General features: G+C 36.5%; 2 protein-coding genes and 1 pseudogene across 4 annotated transcripts in view; all 3 read left to right on the top strand.

Annotated features, from left to right (window-relative positions):
- Window positions 1–20,302, top strand: part of LOC119777693 (cytoplasmic phosphatidylinositol transfer protein 1-like) — an 87,670-nt gene that overhangs the window by 37,796 nt on the left and 29,572 nt on the right. Inside the window, exon 1 of one of the 2 annotated variants that reach the window (XM_038276684.1) lies at window positions 16,887–16,939. The exons of the other annotated variant lie outside the window; for it this stretch is intronic. The gene's annotated coding sequence lies outside the window, so the exon portion shown is untranslated. Of the gene's footprint in view, window positions 1–16,886; window positions 16,940–20,302 lie in introns of those variants that run through there. 2 annotated transcript variants of the gene reach the window in all.
- LOC119777696 (H-2 class II histocompatibility antigen, A-U alpha chain-like) lies at window positions 4,701–7,541 on the top strand. Of its 2 annotated transcripts, XM_038276687.1 has the most exons (5): window positions 4,702–4,788; window positions 6,202–6,222; window positions 6,294–6,536; window positions 6,637–6,918; window positions 7,027–7,541. In XM_038276687.1, the coding sequence occupies exons 1-5, from the start codon at window positions 4,737–4,739 to the stop codon at window positions 7,131–7,133; spliced, it is 705 nt and encodes a 234-aa protein (XP_038132615.1). In that variant the 5' UTR covers window positions 4,702–4,736; the 3' UTR covers window positions 7,134–7,541. The 2 variants fall into 2 exon arrangements, with proteins under 2 accessions (XP_038132616.1, XP_038132615.1); XM_038276688.1 differs by lacking the exon at window positions 6,202–6,222 and having other exon boundaries at window positions 4,701–4,788.
- On the top strand, window positions 12,714–14,275 carry LOC119777695 (annotated as a pseudogene).

Here is a 20,302-nt window from a genome sequence, read left to right as displayed (position 1 = left end):
TCATTTTAGTGCTCACTGAACAGACAAGTTTTTGTAGTAATACCAGCCAATAGGAATGTATATCACTGCAATTTGCGCATTCAAAGTATCAACATATTTCAAGAAAAGGGATAATAAGCACTATATGACTGATTTAAGAAACGATTTATGAAAGTAATCATGCAAGTAAAGAGTAGATTGCTACCTTATAAACATGCAGTAACCATATTGGTTTTGAAGTCTGTAGTTTATGAGGGAGATCTTACTCTGCAAATTGTTATTCTCATCTTAATATTCAGTTGATTTAAACCATTTTTAACTCAGAAATAAAAAATGCAGGACACCATTAAATAGCTTAAGCATTAAAACTGTTTGATTGGACCATGCGTGTTTATTTGTTCAGCTCGTGTCTATTTTGCATATCCTTATAGTGCCATGCAGAAATCAAGTAGAGTTTAAAAATTTCCAAAACAGCCGATAAAAGTTCCGTACTACAAGCATCTAGTCACAAGCTATGACCTTCGCAATTATTACACCAGTAACTGACTCTGGTGGCATAAAAAGTTCTTTCTATTAAGTTACCACACAGAGTTGGATTATTTTATTCCATTTTTGTTTTGCTTTTGTTCTAGCATATATTGTGCATTTAACATAGAAAGACCATTGGCCCAGCGCAACAATAATGCACATGTAAGTTAGTAAACACGGAACAGCCATACACATATATTATCTCTTTTAGAGAAGCTAGAATGCAAAGTACAGGTTCTTCTCAAAATGTTAGCATATTGTGATAAAGTTCACGATTTTCCATAATGTAATGATAAAACTTAAACATTCATATATTTTAGATTCATTGCACACTAACTGAAGTATTTCAGGTCTTTTATTGTCTTAATAATGACAATATAATACAATATAATAATGACATTGACATAATAATAATGATTTTGGCATACAGCTCATGAAAACCCAAAATTCCTATCTCACAAAATTAGCATATCATGAAAAAGGTCTCTAAACGAGCTATGCACCTAATCATCCGAACCAACAAGTTAACTCTAAACACCTGCAAAAGATTCCTGAGCTCTTTAAAACTCCCAGCCTGGTTCATCACTCAAAACCCCAATCATGGGTAAGACTGCCGACCTGACTGCTGTCCAGAAGGCCATCATTGACACCCTCAAGCAAGAGGGTATGACACAGAAAGATATTTCTGAATGAATAGGCTGTTTCCAGAGTGCTGTATCAAGGCACCTCAGTGGGAAGTCTGGGAAGGAAAAAGTGTGGCAGAAAACGCTGCACAACGAGAAGAGGTGACCGGACCCTGAGGAAGATTGTGGTGAAGGGCCAATTCCAGACCTTGGGGGACCTGCGGAAGCAGTGGACTGAGTCTGGAGTAGAAACATCCAGAGCCACCTTGCACAGGCGTGTGCAGGAAATGGGCTACAGGTGCCGCATTCCCCAGGTCAAGCCACTTTTGAACCAGAAAAACTGCGGCAGAGGCACCTGACCTGGGCTGCAGAGAAGCAGCACTGGACTGTTGTTCAGTTTTGCATGTCATTTGGAAATCAAAGTGCAAGAGTCTGGAGGAAGACTGGAGAGGCGGAAATGCCAAAATGACAAAAGTCCAGTGTCAAGTACCACAGTCAGTGATGGACTGGGGTGCCATGTCAGCTGCTGGTGTTGGTCCACTGTGTTTTATCAAGGGCAGGGTCAATGCAGCTAGCTATCAGGAGATTTTGGAGCACTTCATGCTTCCATCTGCTGAAAAGCTTTATGGAGATGAAGATTTCATTTTTCAGCATGACCTGGCACCTGCTCACAGTGTCAAAACCACTGGTAAATGGTTTATTGACCATGGTATCACTGTGCTCAATTGGCCTGCCAACTCTCCTGACCTGAACCCCATAGAGAATCTGTGGCATATTTTGAAGAGAAAGTTGAGAGACGCAAGACCAAACACTCGGAATGAGTGTATCATGTATGCTATCGAAGCATCCTGGGCCTCCATAACACCTCAGCAGTGCCACAGGCTGATTGCATCCATGCCACACCGCAGTGAAGCAGTCGTTTCTGCAAAAGGATTCCTGACCAAGTATTGAGTGCATAACTGTACTGTATTTGAAGGTTGACTGTTTTTGTATTAAGAACACTTTTCTTTTATTGGTCCGATGAAATAGACTAATTTGGGGTTTTCATGAGCTGTATGCGAAAATCATCCTTATTAAGACAACAAAAGACCTGAAATATTTCAGTTAGTGCGTTAGTGCGTCATTACATGCTACTCACTGCTACACACTGCTGCTGGAGTTTAACCAGCCGTTTCATCAGAATTATACCAGTTATTGCAATGCTATTGTAGAAGCCATTATGTACAAGCTCTATAAAAGAAGGGAAGTTACAGTGGGGGAAATAAGTCTTTGACCCCTTGCTGATTTTGCAGGTTGGCCCACTTACAAAGAATGCAACGATCTATAATTTTAATCATATGTACATTCTAACAGTGAGAGACAGAATCCCAAAGAAAATTCCAGAAAATCACATCATATGAATTTATTAAAATTGATAACCATCAGATGAGGAAAAACAAGTATTTTACCAACCGTTTCTTTTGTAACTGTGCTCCATGCTGCCTTCAGTTGATTCATCAGTTCCCCCCTTGTGGTTTTGGGATGATTCCTCACCGTACGCATGATCAGGGACACCCCACGAAGCGAGATCTTGTGTGGAGGCCCAGACCGAGGGAGGTTGGCGGTGGTGTGGTGCTTCTTTCATTTCCTGATAACTGCACTGAAAGTTGATCTTTTCTCTCCAAGTTGCTCTCCGATTCTCTTGTAGCCCATCCCAGCCTTGTGCAGATCAACAATCTTGTCCCTGATGTCCGTAGAAAGCTCTCTGGTCTTGCCCATGGTGGTGATATTGGATGCTGGTTGTTTGGGTGTTGACAGGTGTCTTTTATACAGGTAATGAGGTGAGGCAGGAGTATTTGATGTAGATGGTTGAGATTGGGGCTGTGTCTTAAAGAAAAAGTAACTGGCTTGTAGGAGCCAGAATACTTGCTGTTTGGTAGGGGGTCAAATACTTGTTTTTCCTCATCTGATAGTTATCAATTTTTATAAATTCATATGATGTGAATTTCTGGAATTTTCTGTGGGATTCTGTCTCTCACTGTTAGAATGTACATATGATGGAAATTATAGATCGTTGCATTCTTTGTAAGTGGGCAAACCTGCAAAATCAGCAAGGGGTCAAATATTTATTTCTCCCACTGTATAAATCAGCCTTTAAACAGCAAGAACAGCGTCTGGACATTTCCTTTTCAAAATCTCACCCCGTCAAAGCGTGTCAACTATAAGATTCCGGTTTAAAAACACTCCAGTGGCTTTAAGCGTCGGCTTAGCCCCTACAGCTATGTTAATTTATACGTACTATATTCACTATTGTTAAAGTTCCTAGTTTGCTCAGATGTGTTCATCCGTTGATACGATGAGGACCATATATTCATCCTATGGTTGGGGAAGTTGGGGTCAAAGGGTATGGGATGGAAGGATGATAGATGACTTGCACTATGACTTTGATTAAAGTGAGGAAGAGTTGCGCAACCATCTAGATCCAGTGGCAAGACAGGTGAAGAGGACTGGAGACGAGATGGATGCAGTGGATAGCCGTGACGTCCTACGTGTCCTGTCACGCCCTATGCGCTCCTCGACGCATTGCTGGCAATCGCCTTTCAGCCCGTTGATCACAAGAAGTAGTTCCTCCGCACTATCCACCGAATCCTGACTTCACACACTGGGTGGACAATCCCCTAACAGTTGGAGATCATGCGGTATGCTCGCAAGAAAGTCACACACTCACACCTAAGTAGAATTTAGAGGAATCAATTAACTTAGCAGTCATGTTTTTGGACTGTGGGAGGAAGCCGGAACTACCGGAGAGAACGCATGCATGCTCAGGGAGAACATGGGGGGCAGTGCTACCCACTGCGCCACTGAGCAGCCCGCGTTTGCTCAGATAAACTGTCAACAGATGGCGCATAACTATATTTATCTCTGCTGATTGCTGAAGTCTGCTGATTGCTGAAATATATAGTTTTTTTTTAAAGATAAATACATACTTTTTTGTTTGTTTATAGTCATAATACTTGACTAGGCCTTTGCAGGTTTTAAAATAGGAAATAAGTCAAATATGGGAAAAACAGACAAGACTAACCAGACTACAAAACCTTAAACAAGGGCAATTTTACAACTTTTAAAACAAGCATATCTTTTACAAATTAATTACTCACTATGTGTAATAACATGGTCACGTGCAATGATTGTAATTCAGTACTGAGCTGCAATGTAAATTATAAATACTGTTGATTGTACTGTATATACTTATTTTTACTAACAATTTTCTTTCTTCCTTAAATAGTTGCACAGCAAAGAAAGAATTTCCTGCAAGGTAGTGATAAAGTCTCTGATAGGTTTCTGAAATTCTGATTCTGATTCTGAAATCGACTGAAATCAAATCCAAAAGAATATAAAATGCATTTTGATTAAATGCTAGTTTTACATTAATTAAAAATATAAATATTCTTTGCTGAAAAAAAGAAAATCTAATAAGGTAATTGTCTTAAATAATCAATATGGAAGCATTTATTCATTTTATTTTTATGACGCAAAACTACACCCACTTCCTCTTTTTTGTGAAGCAAAAAAGCTCTGCACACCAGTAAAGATCTGCATCTTTTTGTCCCAAACTGCGAACAAAACATGAACGTCTATAGTTTTCTATTGACTCTTTTTTTATCTTTTGAAAGTCCAGGTAAGTTTAGCTTTTTCTTTTGTTTTTTTCTGTTCTATCTTAATTTCATCTAAAATTATTGTTAGGACAGTAATTTAAAAGTCACTGATTTCTGTCAATTTTAAAGAGTTTTCTCAGATAAAGATTTTTTAACAGGTCAAAACATTTTGTTCTTTCAGTGTCCAAACTTTAAGAATGTTGAATACATGATTGTAGCTAGTTTTAAACAAAGTAATTACAGTAAAAGAGGAAGCTGGACTAGATTAATAAATCTTCAATCATGACTGGAACAAGGATCCTGTTGATCATCTTCAAAGAATATTGGAAAAGAAACATCTTTGTTATGACAATATACCCTTTATCCAAACCATAAATAAGAGCTTTACTTTTGAACAATATAATATTGGGTTTTAGTTTAGATTGATGTAACATTATGGAATGAAGACTGTGAACTTATCTATTATAAAGATATTGAGTATTTTAAGATATAAAAAAGAATAATCTACTTTTGCTGTGATTTCTGCGTAGATAATTTAGGATGTGTTTTGGATAACATTGACTATAATATAATAATATAATAATTAAAATAATACAAAAATGTTCAATTTTGGCCATGGTCAAATAAAGACAATGTCATCAATTATTGCTTACTACTTTAAATATGTTTTTTGTACTTACTTTTCACCCGTTTAAAAGTGCAAATCTCACTGTGATCTTACTTAAAGAGTAAATGTTGGAAAAAAATTGAATAAAACAATTTATTGGATTTTTACTTTTCTTTTAGCCAAAGAAATATTTCTTGACTAAAATCTAAATAAATTTGAATTAAAGCAGCTCTAGTTGACACTAAAACTATGACTGAAATCTACAGACGTAAACTAAAATGGTAGAGAAGTATTTTACTAAAGTGTCACTAGAATCATTTTAATTTCTTGTCACAACACAAAATTGGCACTGGTTTATTATAATTATAATAACATTAGCTTTTCTGAATGAGTTTAATGAAACACTCCTTTAAAAATGAAACTGAAGACACTGGAGAAAATAAGATAGAACAGTGAAGCAGAGAGGTACAAATATTAAAAACAAATTATATTTGGGAAAGAAAGAAAAGCTACAGGGCAGCAATTAAACCTTTAGTACAGTAAGACTTTTAAACAGTGCTGTAAAACAAAAACTAAAGCCCATAGCAGAGGTCTGCAACCTGTGGCTCTTTAGACACTTGTAAAAAGGTCTTCATCACTACCTAGCAAATTGACTACCGTAATTGCATTAAAGGTAGTTAGTAATAATTACAGCGATTTACTGTCATTAAATGGTATACAGTATATAATAGATATGTGTGTTGATTGAATATTTAGAACAGAGACAATAAGAATGGTAGGACAGACAATTCAGTGGATCTGTACTTAGTATCTTTATTTTTCCTTCAAGGCCATTTCACCTGTGCAACAGGTAAGCAACCTACATAGAGTTGATTGCTTTATTTTCCTCTTGTTCATTTATACTGTTAAACTCTTTTTTAGGAGGTCACCAACTTTGTTTTACCTACGGATGCTTTGACTCGAGTGGCATCTTCCTCACTGTGACATTGGATGACGATGAAGTGTGTTATGCAGATTTTAAAAATAACATTTTGGTTTGGGACAGCAAACTAGCAACAGCTGTTGAATATGAATGGGCTTACAAATATGCAGAAGTGTGTCAAGTTCAATGTAAAAAAGATATATATCGATGGAAAGTAGACCCAGATGTTAGAAGGACTACAGGTAGGTGGAGCTCGTCCTTTCAGTTGTTACTGTTCAGCCAAATATTACAGGATCATAATTAAAGCATGAAAGAAATAACTTGTCAGTTGATTATTTTTAGACCGACCAGAAATGATTATTTACCTGAGAAATGAGCTGTTTGAAGATGAAGAGAACACCCTTGTGTGCTTCATCAACAAATTTTACCCTCCTGCGCTCAACATCAGTTGGACCAAGAATAATAAAGAAGTGGCAGTGGAAGACCCCTTCTTCAAAATTGTATCCAACTCTGATGGGACATTTCATGTCTTCTCCTATCTGAACTTTGTTCCAAAGCAAGGAGACATCTACAGCTGCACTGTAAAACATGAGGCACTAGAGGAACCTGAGACCAGGACCTGGGGTGAGACATTAAGATTTTTTTTTATATTATTTGGTTTGATAAAAACCTGAATTAACTTTACTTGTTTTCTACATGTCATGTTTAATCTTCTACTCTAATTCTCTTTAGATGTTGAAACAGAAGAGAGGGGTATGGGTCCAACTGTCTTCTGTATCTCTGGTTTGATTCTAGGGATTCTTGGAATTGCTGCGGGAATTTTCTTTTTTGTGAAATGAAAGATGTGTTGTGACGGTCAAGATTTTGCTGATTAATACATGAAATAATTAAATATATATTGTTTCGTTTTAAGATCATTTACATATCACAGACTTTCATTTTTGTCATTCCTGGGAAACCTTTAATTCGTTCAGGATTATTTTTATTATTTCATCGAAGTTGTTATGATTGACTTCATGTTCAAAGAGTTATGTTCATTTCCTTTCATGGCTATGATAGAATAAAAAGTTCTCAAATTTTTTTTTTTTTTGTTTAAACTTTTTATATAGAGTTCAAAAGTGAAAAGAGCCGTTTTGTCACAGGTCAGAACAGGGGACCCAGTATTCAAGGCAAGACAGACAGTGGGATTACTCAAAAAGTGTTTCTTAGAACTGCAAATCTGCAGTGGCAGCTGCTAGGGCAACTAAGACAGCCAGAGAGAAACACAGGTTAGTGACCACGATAATCTGACAGGGGAAGATTATGAACACGTGAGTCACTAGCCTGGTTTAACAGTGCATTCTGTGCCAAGAGAATGTGGCAGATTCCAGCCGGTAGACTGACAAGACATAGCGGACACAGCCAGAGAGTTCCAGATGTTGAAGCCTTGAAGGCTGCAGAACTGGCAGGAGGTCAGATCCAAGTAGACAAAGGAAGGCAGGATAATCCACAGGGTGAAGTCAGAAGACAGATCCAGGTACAGTCCACAAGAGGAATTCAACAGGAGTCCGAAGACAGGCAGGCAAACAGATCAGAGCACTGACAGGCAGCCTCCAAGGTCCGAAGGCAAAAACGGGTCAGGATAAGGCAAATAGAACACTATTGGTAATGCTAGAAAACTTTCACACCAAAGGCATCAGCGTTCGGATCATGACACGTTTAAGGGAAAGTTGCCAAGACTTATTCCATATAGTAAAATTTACAGTTTTTTTAACAACTTACATTCAGGTTAACTTTTTATTTACGTGAAAATTTGTTAAGAATATTTCAACCAGGGGTGGATCTATGATTCTAGGAGATCAAGGGCTTAGCCCTGAGGGTGAAGATGAGAGTAGAGACTTTCTGGTAAATCCCATTCTAATGTAAAATATGACAGATTACTAATTTAAAGAAATTTCTAGAATACTACATGCTGTCACACATAACAATCCCCCCTCCATAACATGGGAAGAAATTTATTTATCTGCAAGTCTTTAACTGTGTTTATTCCTTACTTCCTCAACAAGAAACCCTGTGTTGTGGTAGTTTTTGTTCCTTATTTACTAGAGTTATGAGGGGGGAACCACAAATTTTAGCTGACTGAAATAATCAGATCCCCTTCCATAACAAGGGATTAAATAAATGTACCTGCAAGTCCTTAGCTGTGTTTATTCCTCTCTTCATCAACAACAAACTCTGTGGATTTGGTGATATTTGATCATTATTTGCCTGAGTTAAAAGAGGGAAATCAAATATTTTAGCCACCTGATATAATCTGTTCCCCCTATAACATGGGGGAAAAAATAAACAAATCCTGTGAATTTTGAGACTGTCATTATTTTTCTATATTTATGTTTGAAACATTTATTATTTTATATTTTGAAATCCAAGATAATAAAAAATATGACTGTTGGTTTGATGATCTTTATGAAATGTATTTTAATTCTCAATTCAAAATGTCTGTCATCCGCCACGTCAGCCTCTCTGCCTTCAATGCGCTCTCGACACAAGAGAAACAAAATTTCATACAACACCAGGACAAAGAATATGTATCCCCAGAATTTGTACCCCCTTCCAGGGAGCATGCACAAAGTTCACTCTGCCTCAGTTCCAAACTACTAAACGTGAAACTTGAGATGTGTTATCTTTATGAAAGATGAGCGTTGCTATTTTATTCTTCACTTCAAAGTTTATAGCAGAATATATCCAGTGATCTTGATTTAAAAGAAAAAACAAACATGAAAGCATTTGTTTCAAATCAGGACGCTAAGAACCATGTAAACCAGTGGCGGCTGGTGGACTTTACTCCAAGGGAGGCTATAAGTTCAAAATAGACACGTAACTAATATAAAGTTATCACATCAGTATATTTATATGAATGCCAACAACAAAAAACATTATAAAAAAAGAGGCTTTGTGAAGGCAAATCTGTGTTTTGCATGGTCCAATATGGTGTCACAAACCTAAAAAAAAGAAAATGTACACTGCAAAAAATATAAATCTCAATAAGTTATTTTTTCTTAAAATAAGTGTGTTTTTCCTTGATTTGAGGAGGTAAGTAAGACACTTTGCCAATGGAACAAGACAATTTCCTTTTAAAATAAGAAAAAACTATTTTATCGTCTTATTTCAAGTAAATATTATCTAACTATCTTATTTTAAGAGTGAAAATACTCATTCCATTGGCAAATCATCTTATTTACCTGCTCAAATTAAGGCTAAATATACTTAATTTAAGCCATTTTTTACTTATTTCTGGATTGTTTTTGCAGTGTACCAGTTAAATAACGGAGAAGCTGTTATTCATCTTTATATTTTTTAATGTATAAAAACTATTTATTTTCTGATAATTGTTATTTAAGAGCAACTATGCAAATTAACAAACACCTTGAATAAGTACACCATATTATAATATTTTCCAGATCCAGGCATTTGAAAAAGGATGCAGGGTAAGCAGAATAAAGCATTAGCCTCGCTGCATGCAGTTAGCCAAGCCTTGCAGCTAAACCAAGTCCTGAAGAAAGACTGAGTGTACCGTCTCCATGTCTTTGGACTGCTGAATAACTTTGATGTTCGGCTGATCACGTCCAAACGCTTTTACCTCCAGCTTCTCTTGGTTAGTTTGCTCTAGGGGATTTCACTTCCATGACTTGACCTGTCAATCAGCCCCACTACGACTGTGGACGGCAGGAGATCTGCATCCTTAAGGAACTCCTGTCCTTTTGCATTATAGGCTACTGTGCATGTACAACTTTTAACAAAGTCAATGGCCAAAGATTTATTGGCATATTTTCGCCCCAGGGCTAAAATACGTCACCAATCTGACAACGAACAAATCAGCTTTACTCGTCATCAAGGATTAATTCATTTTGTGGTTGTGCTTCGGTGGAGCAGTAGTAAGCACACACAACCCATGTACAGAGGCCTCAGTCTTGGAGCGGCTGACCCGGGTTCAAACCCAACCTGTGGTCCTTTGCCGCATGTCTCTCCCAGTCTCTCATACTCCCTTTCCTGTCAGCCTTAGAACGAGCCACTAGTGCCCTAAAAACTAAAACAATTAATATTTATCTGGCACAGCAAAAAAATATATTAGTATATTTTGAAACATTTTAATTTAATAATTTGAGTTATTTTTTGTTTTTTATGTCTTATTGAAGATCCTCTATTGGCCAGCCGCCACTGGTATAAACTGCTTTTGCTGAAAGCCAACAGCTCCTTGCTCATTTAAACATGTTCCATAAAACAATTGTGTAATTCTTTTATGGTGTCTAAACGTTCTCATCTAATTGAAAACTGATGTCAAACATATTCCTATAAAAACAAAGGTTAAGGGACTGTACGTGTACATAGGCTACACCCCATTGGAATATTACTTTATCCCATGTCATATTTAGTGCTCAAATCTATATTTGTGTTTTATATTTACTTACAATTTCTGTATGTTGTAGTACCCTTACGGAATTGAGGCGGGGTGAACTCGATCAGCTCCTGTGCCATGCGGGCTCCCAGCGAGGGGATATAAACTAACTTGGCACAACACCGGTCTATTTAGAAACTTAGCCTCTTGATGCTTTCTTTTTTAAATCTCAGTGTGTTTCAAAATAAGTTGATAAAAAGACTAAGACCTGAAAAGAGTTCATAAGCACTTGACTGATTATGTAAATGCATCTTATAAGTATATTGATCGGCATTGGGACAGGGGTCATGGACAGATGCGTATGTTAAATTGTGGGCCGTTACTCAAAAAGTTTGAGAGCAAATAAAATAAAGGAAACTGACCAAATCAAGTAAAAAGAGACAATATATAACAACTAAGAGAATTAATAGACTGAAAGTGGCATAGCAATCTACCCACACAGAAAGAACCGATGCCCAGCATCTGTTTTCCTCTTAATCCAACCATCATCCAGACCCAGCTCTCAATTAACCAAAGTGGACTCTCCTTTTCACAGCTTTTGGGGCTTTTCCAAAAATTGATGGTCTCCCGAGGAAATTCAAAAGTTGTTCATAGAGAACAATGTAGCAGCAGTCTGTAATGTTAAGGTTTACCTGTGCTTTTATTGTAAAAAGGCCAACAGTGAGACATTGACAGGAAATGCTCTTGGCTTGAAAGGTTCAGTTTAGGCAACTGGACGTTAAGTTTTCTAGACAACCTTTTGCCTCTTATCCTAGAGGCTTCTTCATTTCTAACAAGTGGTGGGGAGTATTGTGATTACTCTACCATAAGTGTAACAAAGATTTAGGGAGAACAAAAGGTGGCTTTAATCCCTCCTACTGGATTGGCCATGGAGGTCACCTGGGAGGTGTTAATGTCCGTTAGAGGGTTTTGATGGGTCATAAACTTCTTTGTGAGAGTGGTTTTTGTGACATGCAGTGGGTGAAAGGTTATATCTGAGACTACCTCCTCCGTTGAGAGATATTTTTCCCAGGTTGACAAAGATGGCTTCCTCATCACCTCGCTCAACTCATCTGTCTTCGTCAGAATATTGAAGTTGTCCTCAAACAAGTCTCCTTTAGCCTTCAGGTGTAATTGAACGGCTCAGTTCTGTCCTGAGGAGTTGGCCCTCCTGTGTTGAGCCATGCGCCTTTGTAGCGGTGGCCTGGTCTCCCTATTACAAATGACCTTTTTAAATGCTCAAACCTGCGCAAATGAAACAATAAACATTCAGTCTATTTGCTAAGTTTTTTCACATCATGAAAAAGCTTCCTGGATGAAAAGCGAAATGTCTTCAAACTTGGAAAACAAAGTCCAGTAGTCCGTTTTTTTTTTTTTTACTTTTTTGGAAGAAGAGGCATTAGGGAACTCTGGTATGAAACAAGAAGTATAACTCAAAACTAGAAACAGAGGAACGTGTATCTCACCGCTGTTGTTAAAACGAAAGGAAGTGGAGCAACATTTGCTTCCCTCTATACATGGCATGAGTATATATGTGCCATCACTTCGACATATCAAGTTCACCGTCTTAGGTGAAGTTGATATGTCGAAGTGATAGCACACTAACACAACAATGAGGGGCTTGCTCATTTTAGTGCTCAGTGAACAGACTAGTTTTTGTAGCAATATCAGGAAATAGGAATTTATATTATTGTTATTTGCGTATTCAAAGTAGCCACATATTTTAACAAAAGGATAATAAGCACTATATGACTGATGTAAGATACAAATCATGAAATTAATCATGCATTAAAAGAGTAGATTGCTTTTACACATTCAGTAGCTATTTTAGTTTTGAAGTGATGAGATACCAGTCATGATTTGAAAACAATAAGACAAGAAAATAATTGATTAATTCTAAATATTCTTTGCTCATAGAAAAAAAAATCAGAGGTATCAATAACTGGTTTTGGTCTTAAATAACAATACGCTGAAGAACTACACTTACTTCCTCTTAACTGTGAAACAAATAAGCTCTACACACCATTAAAGGTCTGCATCTTTTTGTGCCAAACTGCTAACGAAACATGAACATCTATAGTTTTCTATTGACTATTTTTTTATCTCTTGAAAGTCCAGGTGAGTTTAATTTATTTATTCTGATTTTGTTTCATATTTAAGTTTAATCTAAAACTTTGTTAGGACAATAACTTAAAACGGATTTCTGGCAATTTTCAACAGTTTTCTCAGATGAAGATTTTTACCAGGTCAAAGGATGTTGTTCATTCAGGGGTCCAAACTTCAATGATATTGAATACATTGTTGTAACTAGTTTTAACAAGCAAAGTTTAATGCAGTACAACAGTACAAGGGGATACTGGATTGGATTTACAAACTATTCAATCATGACTTCATATAACTGGAACAAGGATCCTCTTGATCATCTTCTAAGAAAAATGGAAAAGAAACTTTTGTGTTATGACAATATAAACTTTATCCAAACCATAGGTAAGAGCTTTTCTTTTTAACAATAAAAAAATGAGTTTTAGTTTAGCTTTAATTAATGATATGGGATGGAGTTAACTTGTTTGTTATAAAGATATTGGGAATTTTAAGTTTAAAAAATTTTTTGAACTTTTCTGTGCAGGTAATTTACAGTATGGTGCATTTTGGTTAACATTTACTTGCCTGCCTTGTAAAGTAATAGATAAAATAATACAAAAATGTGACATTTTCAAGCTATGATGAAAAATAATTTAATAATAATAAAATAATAACCAATATTCTTTTAGGAAACCTGTCAGCAACAACCATCATTAGGTTAAAACTCATCAAACAGAATTATGGTCAACACCCAGTCATGCTTGAGTGCAGTGATTACAACTTTTATCCAAAACAAATCAAACTAACCTGGCTACGAAATGGACAAGAAGTCACTGAAGGGGTCAGTTACACAGATGTGATTCCTGATGGGCAATTTTACTAACAGTCTCATTCTTATTTGGAGTACACCCCGACGTCTGGAGAAAGAATCAGCTGCATGGTTGAACATTCAGCGCTCTCTGAACCACAAACTATTGTCTGGGGTAAGCTTATCAATCTGGTGTATATTACACAGAATAGAGGCAACATTAACCCATTGTACTTAAACTCTTTCAGGTGACTCCTTTTCTGTGGAAGAAAAAGGTCAGGTTGCGGTCGGTCTTTGTGGACTGCTGACTGGGTCACTTCTCCTGACCTCTGGATTAATTTACTACAAGAAAAAGTCTGCTGCATACATTGATGCCTGAAAACAGACATTTATGGATGTACATTACAATTACACGAAAACTGTATGAATTTCAGAATTAAAAAAATGTTTTGTGTTTTGTGGGATGTACAATGGTTTCTCTGAGGAAGCAGCTCAATTATAACAAGAGCAGACACACTGGCCCTGAAATTGAAAAAAATGAAATTTTTTCTATCATTTATGTGGCACTCTAAAATATTCTATGTTTTCACTTTTCTAACTTATTTCTTCTTACATGGCTAAATTGGGGCTTGCAAAACTTTACACTTTGTTTCACACAAAAAAAACAACAAAAACATGCAAATGAAAACAAAAAGCAAACAGTTTTTTTTGCCTGGTCATTGTTTTTATTTATTGTTTGTTTGTTTGTTTGTTTGTTTGTTTCAGCAAACTGGTGAAAGTAGCCAAAGCTAATCTCCAAATGTAGATAGATGCACCATCAGATCAAAATTGACAAAACCCTGCTTTAGGTACCTTGATGAGACTGGATGGTTTTTGGAAATTTTTGTAGCCATCTGCAGACAGAGCAAACTTCCTTGGAAAGTCAGACCTTGAAGACCCATTAATGCATGTTTTCTTGAGAGATTATTTTCATTGCTGAAAAAAACTTACATTTTAATACCTCTTTTGTCCCTTACATCAAAAACTGTAAAAATCTAATTTTTGGCTTCAATAATGAGAAAGAAATGCAAAGTAACTTCATACTCATGCATTTGCGCCTGCAATATTCCTATATGTATTTTTTGGCAATTTGAATGAACATAAAGATTTGGGGAGCCATTGTTGTCTTTTTTTTTTTTTTTTTGGAGACTAAAGAAAAAAATTGGTATTCATATTCTTTTCTAATTTGTCATTATTTTTTAAATCTCTACAGATGTCTACAAACTCAGATGTATGAATTCTGATGAGTGGTTCCAAGGTTTTTTTTTTTATTCCTTTCAGTCAACAATTTTAGGAGCACACAATTTTTTAGGTTTTATCCAACTCGTGAAAACTTGAATTCTTTTCTGTTCTTAAAGCTAATGGAGCAAAATGAAGCAATGACAGGACATTTGAGTACCGGTATGTGCTATTTTTTTCAGTAGCACTTAGAACTTCCAGTAAGTTTCAGTAGGTTTTTGGTAACTTTTAGTAGCACTTTAAGTAAAAACTGGACCAAACTGCAAGGGTTATATCTAAACAAGGGTTGGATAATTACATTTGAAATATTACTGCAATTCTAAAAAAAAGCCATTTCCAAAGTGCAGAAACACACAATTTTTATTTACCTTATATTTAAAAATAATAAGTCACTTACTATTATGTTCCAGGTCTTTAGGTGAGGGTAGGGGAGGAGAGAGATGTAGGTAGAGCCCTGATCAATGCATGAGAGAAATACTCACTCTTCCTTGCATTAGTAAAGTGTCAAAACAATGGATTCAATATCCATCAAGTTTTAAAACCAAATTAAAACCCCTGCTAAAAAAAAAAACTAACATTCTCTTGTGTAGAAAAAAAAAGCTATGACTTAGACAAATTTTATTGTCAGTTTGTATACACAGAGTGTATACAAAATTAAATTTTATTACATACAGCTTTCCGACCATGAATGGGCAGCAGCTTAGCAGTGAAAATGCGCATTTCAATTTATAAAGTGCAGCACTGATCGAAATGTAAACAGCGTAGGAGAGACATGGTGCAAAATGTAAACAGTGTGAGAGAGACATGATGCAAAAGGCAGTGATCTGGAAGGTTCAGATCAGTGCAAAAATAGATAAATAGGTATGGTGCAAAATGCAGTTGAAACAGTTGGGTTCTATTTTGAAGATTCACCATGTAGTGCAAGTATGATATTATCAGTGTGATCCAGAGTCTCGATTTGTGACTTGATTAAAGTTTTCAACAGTTCAACAGTGGCAGAGGGGGGAAAGCTATTACAGAACCTGCTGGTCCTGCATCGAATGCTGCTTATGATCGGGAAATGATCACGAACTTATTTGGATTTTGTATAAAAGAAATTTCATACACACACAAAAATGACACTTTGAATCAACATTGCTTGCATTTTAAAGCAAAACTTAACAGGTCTCAATCAAATATAAGCCATCAGATGGATATATCTATTGCTAAAGGCAAAGCACCAGGTTAGCAGGATGATAATGTTACCGATTCTGTAATACTGAAGCAGAATCTGAAGACCTAGTAATTCAGCAGACGCAGGTACTAAGTATTTGAAAGGTTTATTCAAAAGTAAATTAGTGTTGTAGATATAAGAATCCCTGCAGCGAGGAGAACAACTCAGTGGGGCTGAAGGTTCACTGAACAGTGGCTAACCTTCTCAGAAGCAAGGTTTTTGACCTAGTTCTGCTGATTGATGGGGTGGCTCTGTTTAGACGATTTGGATCACTAATTGACTGATCCAAATGTTGACAGTACTAGATAGGACTAAGGATAATGGGGGAGTCATGCACAGATAAGCAGTCCATGAGACTTAGGTTTACAGAGGGGATAGACGAGAGCGGAGGCTGGGATCCAGGACAGAAAATCTGTAATAGGAGGCACAAAGAGGGACAGATGCAACAGGCAGGTCTGGTATCCAGGCTTGGATCATACAGCTTTGACAGAACAAATCAGACAGGGGCAGAGGCAAACAGACTTGGTCAAGGGGCAAGGTAGAAAGGCAATGTCTAGGGGCAGGAGAAAACAGGAATGAAAGGTTGAGGAGCTCAGAACAAGGATTGCTGAAAGACCTACTCACTACTTGCTTTCAAGAATCTGGCAGCTAATTACTGGGAGAGCCAGGAATATGTAGTGCTCCTCCCAGCTGCAGTAACTACTGTACCAGTAATCAAGGTTTAAGTGGAATGTAACCGCTCAGACTTGATTGCCAGTGGAGCAGAGGGGGCATGTGCACAGTAGCTTCACAGGCAGGAACAAATAGGAATTATACCTGACACATACACCCAAAGACACCCAAAGACAATGTAAGTAACAACTGATTTTCCCTTCCATCAACCTGTTGATTTTTTTTAAAGGTCAGGACTTTTTAGGTATGTTTATAATTGACTTAATACTGACATTAATTATGCAGAACCTCATTAATCTCTCACTCTCTCTCAAATAGCATGGAAGATGGACAGATGTAAAAATGTTAAAGGCACTTTAAAAAGAATAAGAAAAACAAAAATTTCTTTTTATATTTTTGTTACACTTTTTCTGTTACAGTATAAATCAAAATGAGGGCATAGAAAAGGGCACTTTGCTCCCTTCATGCATTAAAGTACTCCAAAGTCAAATAGGGTGGGGTGGCGGTTTACGTAAGAGAGAGGGACGTTTGAGATGCAGCTGAATTTATGTGGGGGAAAAATGCCTGTTTCACACCTAGTGCGAGCAGTAAATAGATATCAGGGAAGCAATTATATTTCAATATATTTTTGAATCAAGCATGGAATGGAGTCTGGAATAAATAAATGATAACATTCTTGGATCCAATCTTTTTTTATATACATACTAAAACTACCTATTGATTGTTGCTTTACCCTTTGCTTGAAATGCTGTTATTATACCAATAAGGATTTCCATGGCAAACAACTGAAATCAAATACAACCCTGTACCCAGCTCAAATCCTTATGATGCTGTACATTATGGTAACTTTTATCTATTTATGCACTTTCATTTCAAGAGCAAACAGCTATTTATTTTTGCTTTTATGTATTCAGTCAGGTTCATGTTTTCTTTTTCTTTTATTTATTTGTTTATCTCCTTTTTAGCATGATAAACCTTATACCTTTCTGTTATGTTTTTGGCTCATATGCTCTCTCACATACGGGTCCTGTTCTTTGCCTCAAACCAGCAAGCTGTTTGCAAATGCAAAAATTCTTTCCTTGAGTTTTGAAATATAGTCATTCACAGTTTGAAAATTAAAATAAAAAAGGTTTCCCACAGCAAGGGGCATGTAATAACAATGTAACACGCATGCTGGGATTTTATCCCTCTCCATTGCAGCAGTGCAATGCACCATTGCCTTTCATAACCAATTCATTTTCTTCCTGGGGGGAGAATGTTATATGATATTTGTATTAGAGAATAAAGTCAGACTACCTTCAAAGACTTTGTGCTGAATTCTGATTAGTGCTGAATCTTAAAATGTTTTAGTGACAGTCAGTACATATTGTCATTCGAGGTTTGGTCTACAAATTACTGCAAGAGAGCTTTTGTTATTTAGAAATGTGTAATTATTCTGTAATAGGGCAGTAATTTACGCTTCACGGAAGGTTTGTCATTCTGTGGTTCTCAATTCTAAAACCATTTTACACTTTCCTAAACTAAAATTTAATAGGATGCCAGACCTTTAATTGTATGTATTTGATGAAGAGCACTCATGCTTGTAAAGAGCAACTCACTATAGATGTATCAGTGAAATGTGGAAAACCTTTAAATCCAGCACTGCAGATCGTGTTTAAAATGGGTGAGTCCATCAGTCACCAGAGCATGTCTTGTGTCCAGCAGAGGTTCCCCGTCGAGAGGAGTTTTTGCACCAGCTGGGCTTCTACACAGCTTTTTAAAGCACTCCATGGTGCTTTCAATTTAAGTAATACACTACAATACTTTCCTTCCCTACCCTACACTGCGATCTCACAGTGTGCGAAGCACAGTTTATTATTCAGCTTCACAGACATCATTGACCATACACCAGAAAACCAGACAGAAGGAGCCAATAGCTGAAAACAGATAAAGAGGGAAAGGGGGTGTTTAGATTATCCCTGTAAAAACTCAAGACTTGATTTTTCATCTCAAGGAGTTTGGAGTAAAATCTGTCTCTAAACAAGACATAAATGCAACACTTTTGGTTTTACCCCTCATTTTTTTTGCTGAGATAATCCATCCCACCTCACAAGTGTGCCATATGAAGATGCTGATTAGACACCATGATTAGTGCACAGTTGTGCCTTAGACTGCCCACAATAAAATGCCACAGATTGTTTTGAATCCCTAACCTCACGTAATGCAATGTTTTAGGCATACAAGATTGTATATATTGGGTAATAATATTAAGCTAAATCTTTTAGACTCTAGCAATGGGAAAAAGAGACAATAAAATCCATATTATTTTTCTACATTTCTTAACTTCTATAAAGTATGGTGAGTTTGATAAAGCTAAGATAAAGTTTTGTTCTCTTAGTCGGATCCTCTGCTCTCTACATCCTTGAGCAAAGCTCTCAGAGACACTTCAGATAATCAAACTTATCTCATTATACAAAGGTATCACTCAGAACACGAAATATGTGCCTTACACCTTTTGCATATATACATTCATCAAAAACTGTAGAGAGGAACAGGGCATTAAAACAGAATTTAATATCAGTTATATGAAAAAACTTGATTAACATAGATCCAACCACGTATCATCCTGTGCAGTTAACTTGTGGCAGTATATTTGATTAAAGCCATGTCTCCATACTTTTTTTAGCTGGAAACCTGCCACTCAGCGGTTGTTTTTTTGCTATTCAGAGAATGTTGATATCATTGGAGAAAAAACTTAAGTGGACACTGATACAAATCTTAGGTAAGTTAAAAAAAAATTAGAAAATGAGAATTATCAGGCCAGCTGCGTTCAATCAGGTCCTGTTATGTAATGTCAAAGCAGTTAAGCAGTTTCCTTAACATTTTATATATATATATATATATATATATATATATATATATATATATATATATATATATATATATATATATATATATATATATATATATATTGTATCTTTCTGTCTCTTTAGATTAAATCTTTTATCTCTTTTTTATGTATGCATAAACACATCACTCCCATTGGCCTCTCAGCATGCTGTCAGGAAGGAAATAAAGATGATGCACAGAGGGGTGAACTGTGGTGGGTGATCATGGCATTATATAAGCTCCAGTTCAGTGACGGTAGATGCTGCAGAGATCTAGGTTTAGAGGACATAAAAATAAAAAGTGAGTAGAGAAGCAGGCTTAAGGCATTCTCACAACTACACCACTCAACACATTGCGGCACATTTATGAGAAGAGTTGGGTTTTCTGCTGTTGTTTTTTTTAAAGGTATTTGTTTATGTATGTTGTGCAAAAATAGATATTGTGCTTGTTGTTATTTTAACAAGTATATTTTTGTGATGCTGTGACCACAGTAGAAGTCAGCCTATAGACCTGTGTTGCACATAATCCATTAATGTCGAGCTGCTGTACCATATTGCTGCCATCCAACAGCTGTCATCCTCTGCATCCTGTTACAGTCCCCTGCTCACCTTCTACACCAAGTGAATTTGTCAAAGCTTCACAGCGAATTAACACTCACCTTGACTTTATGCTG

Source organism: Cyprinodon tularosa, unplaced genomic scaffold, assembly GCF_016077235.1.
Source record: "Cyprinodon tularosa strain WSP-4 unplaced genomic scaffold, ASM1607723v1 ctg126, whole genome shotgun sequence".
NCBI classification, from domain to species: Eukaryota; Metazoa; Chordata; class Actinopteri; order Cyprinodontiformes; family Cyprinodontidae; genus Cyprinodon; species Cyprinodon tularosa.
This window is presented reverse-complemented; position numbering and strand designations above follow the sequence as displayed.

Coding starts and splice junctions, on each gene's coding strand:
- LOC119777696 (XM_038276687.1), top strand. CDS start 4,737: ATGAACGTCTATAGTTTTCTATTGACTCTTTTTTTATCTTTTGAAAGT. Junction 6,223..6,293: donor CCATTTCACCTGTGCAACAG/GTAAGCAACCTA, acceptor ACTCTTTTTTAG/GAGGTCACCAACTTTGTTTT. Junction 6,919..7,026: donor ACCTGAGACCAGGACCTGGG/GTGAGACATTAA, acceptor AATTCTCTTTAG/ATGTTGAAACAGAAGAGAGG.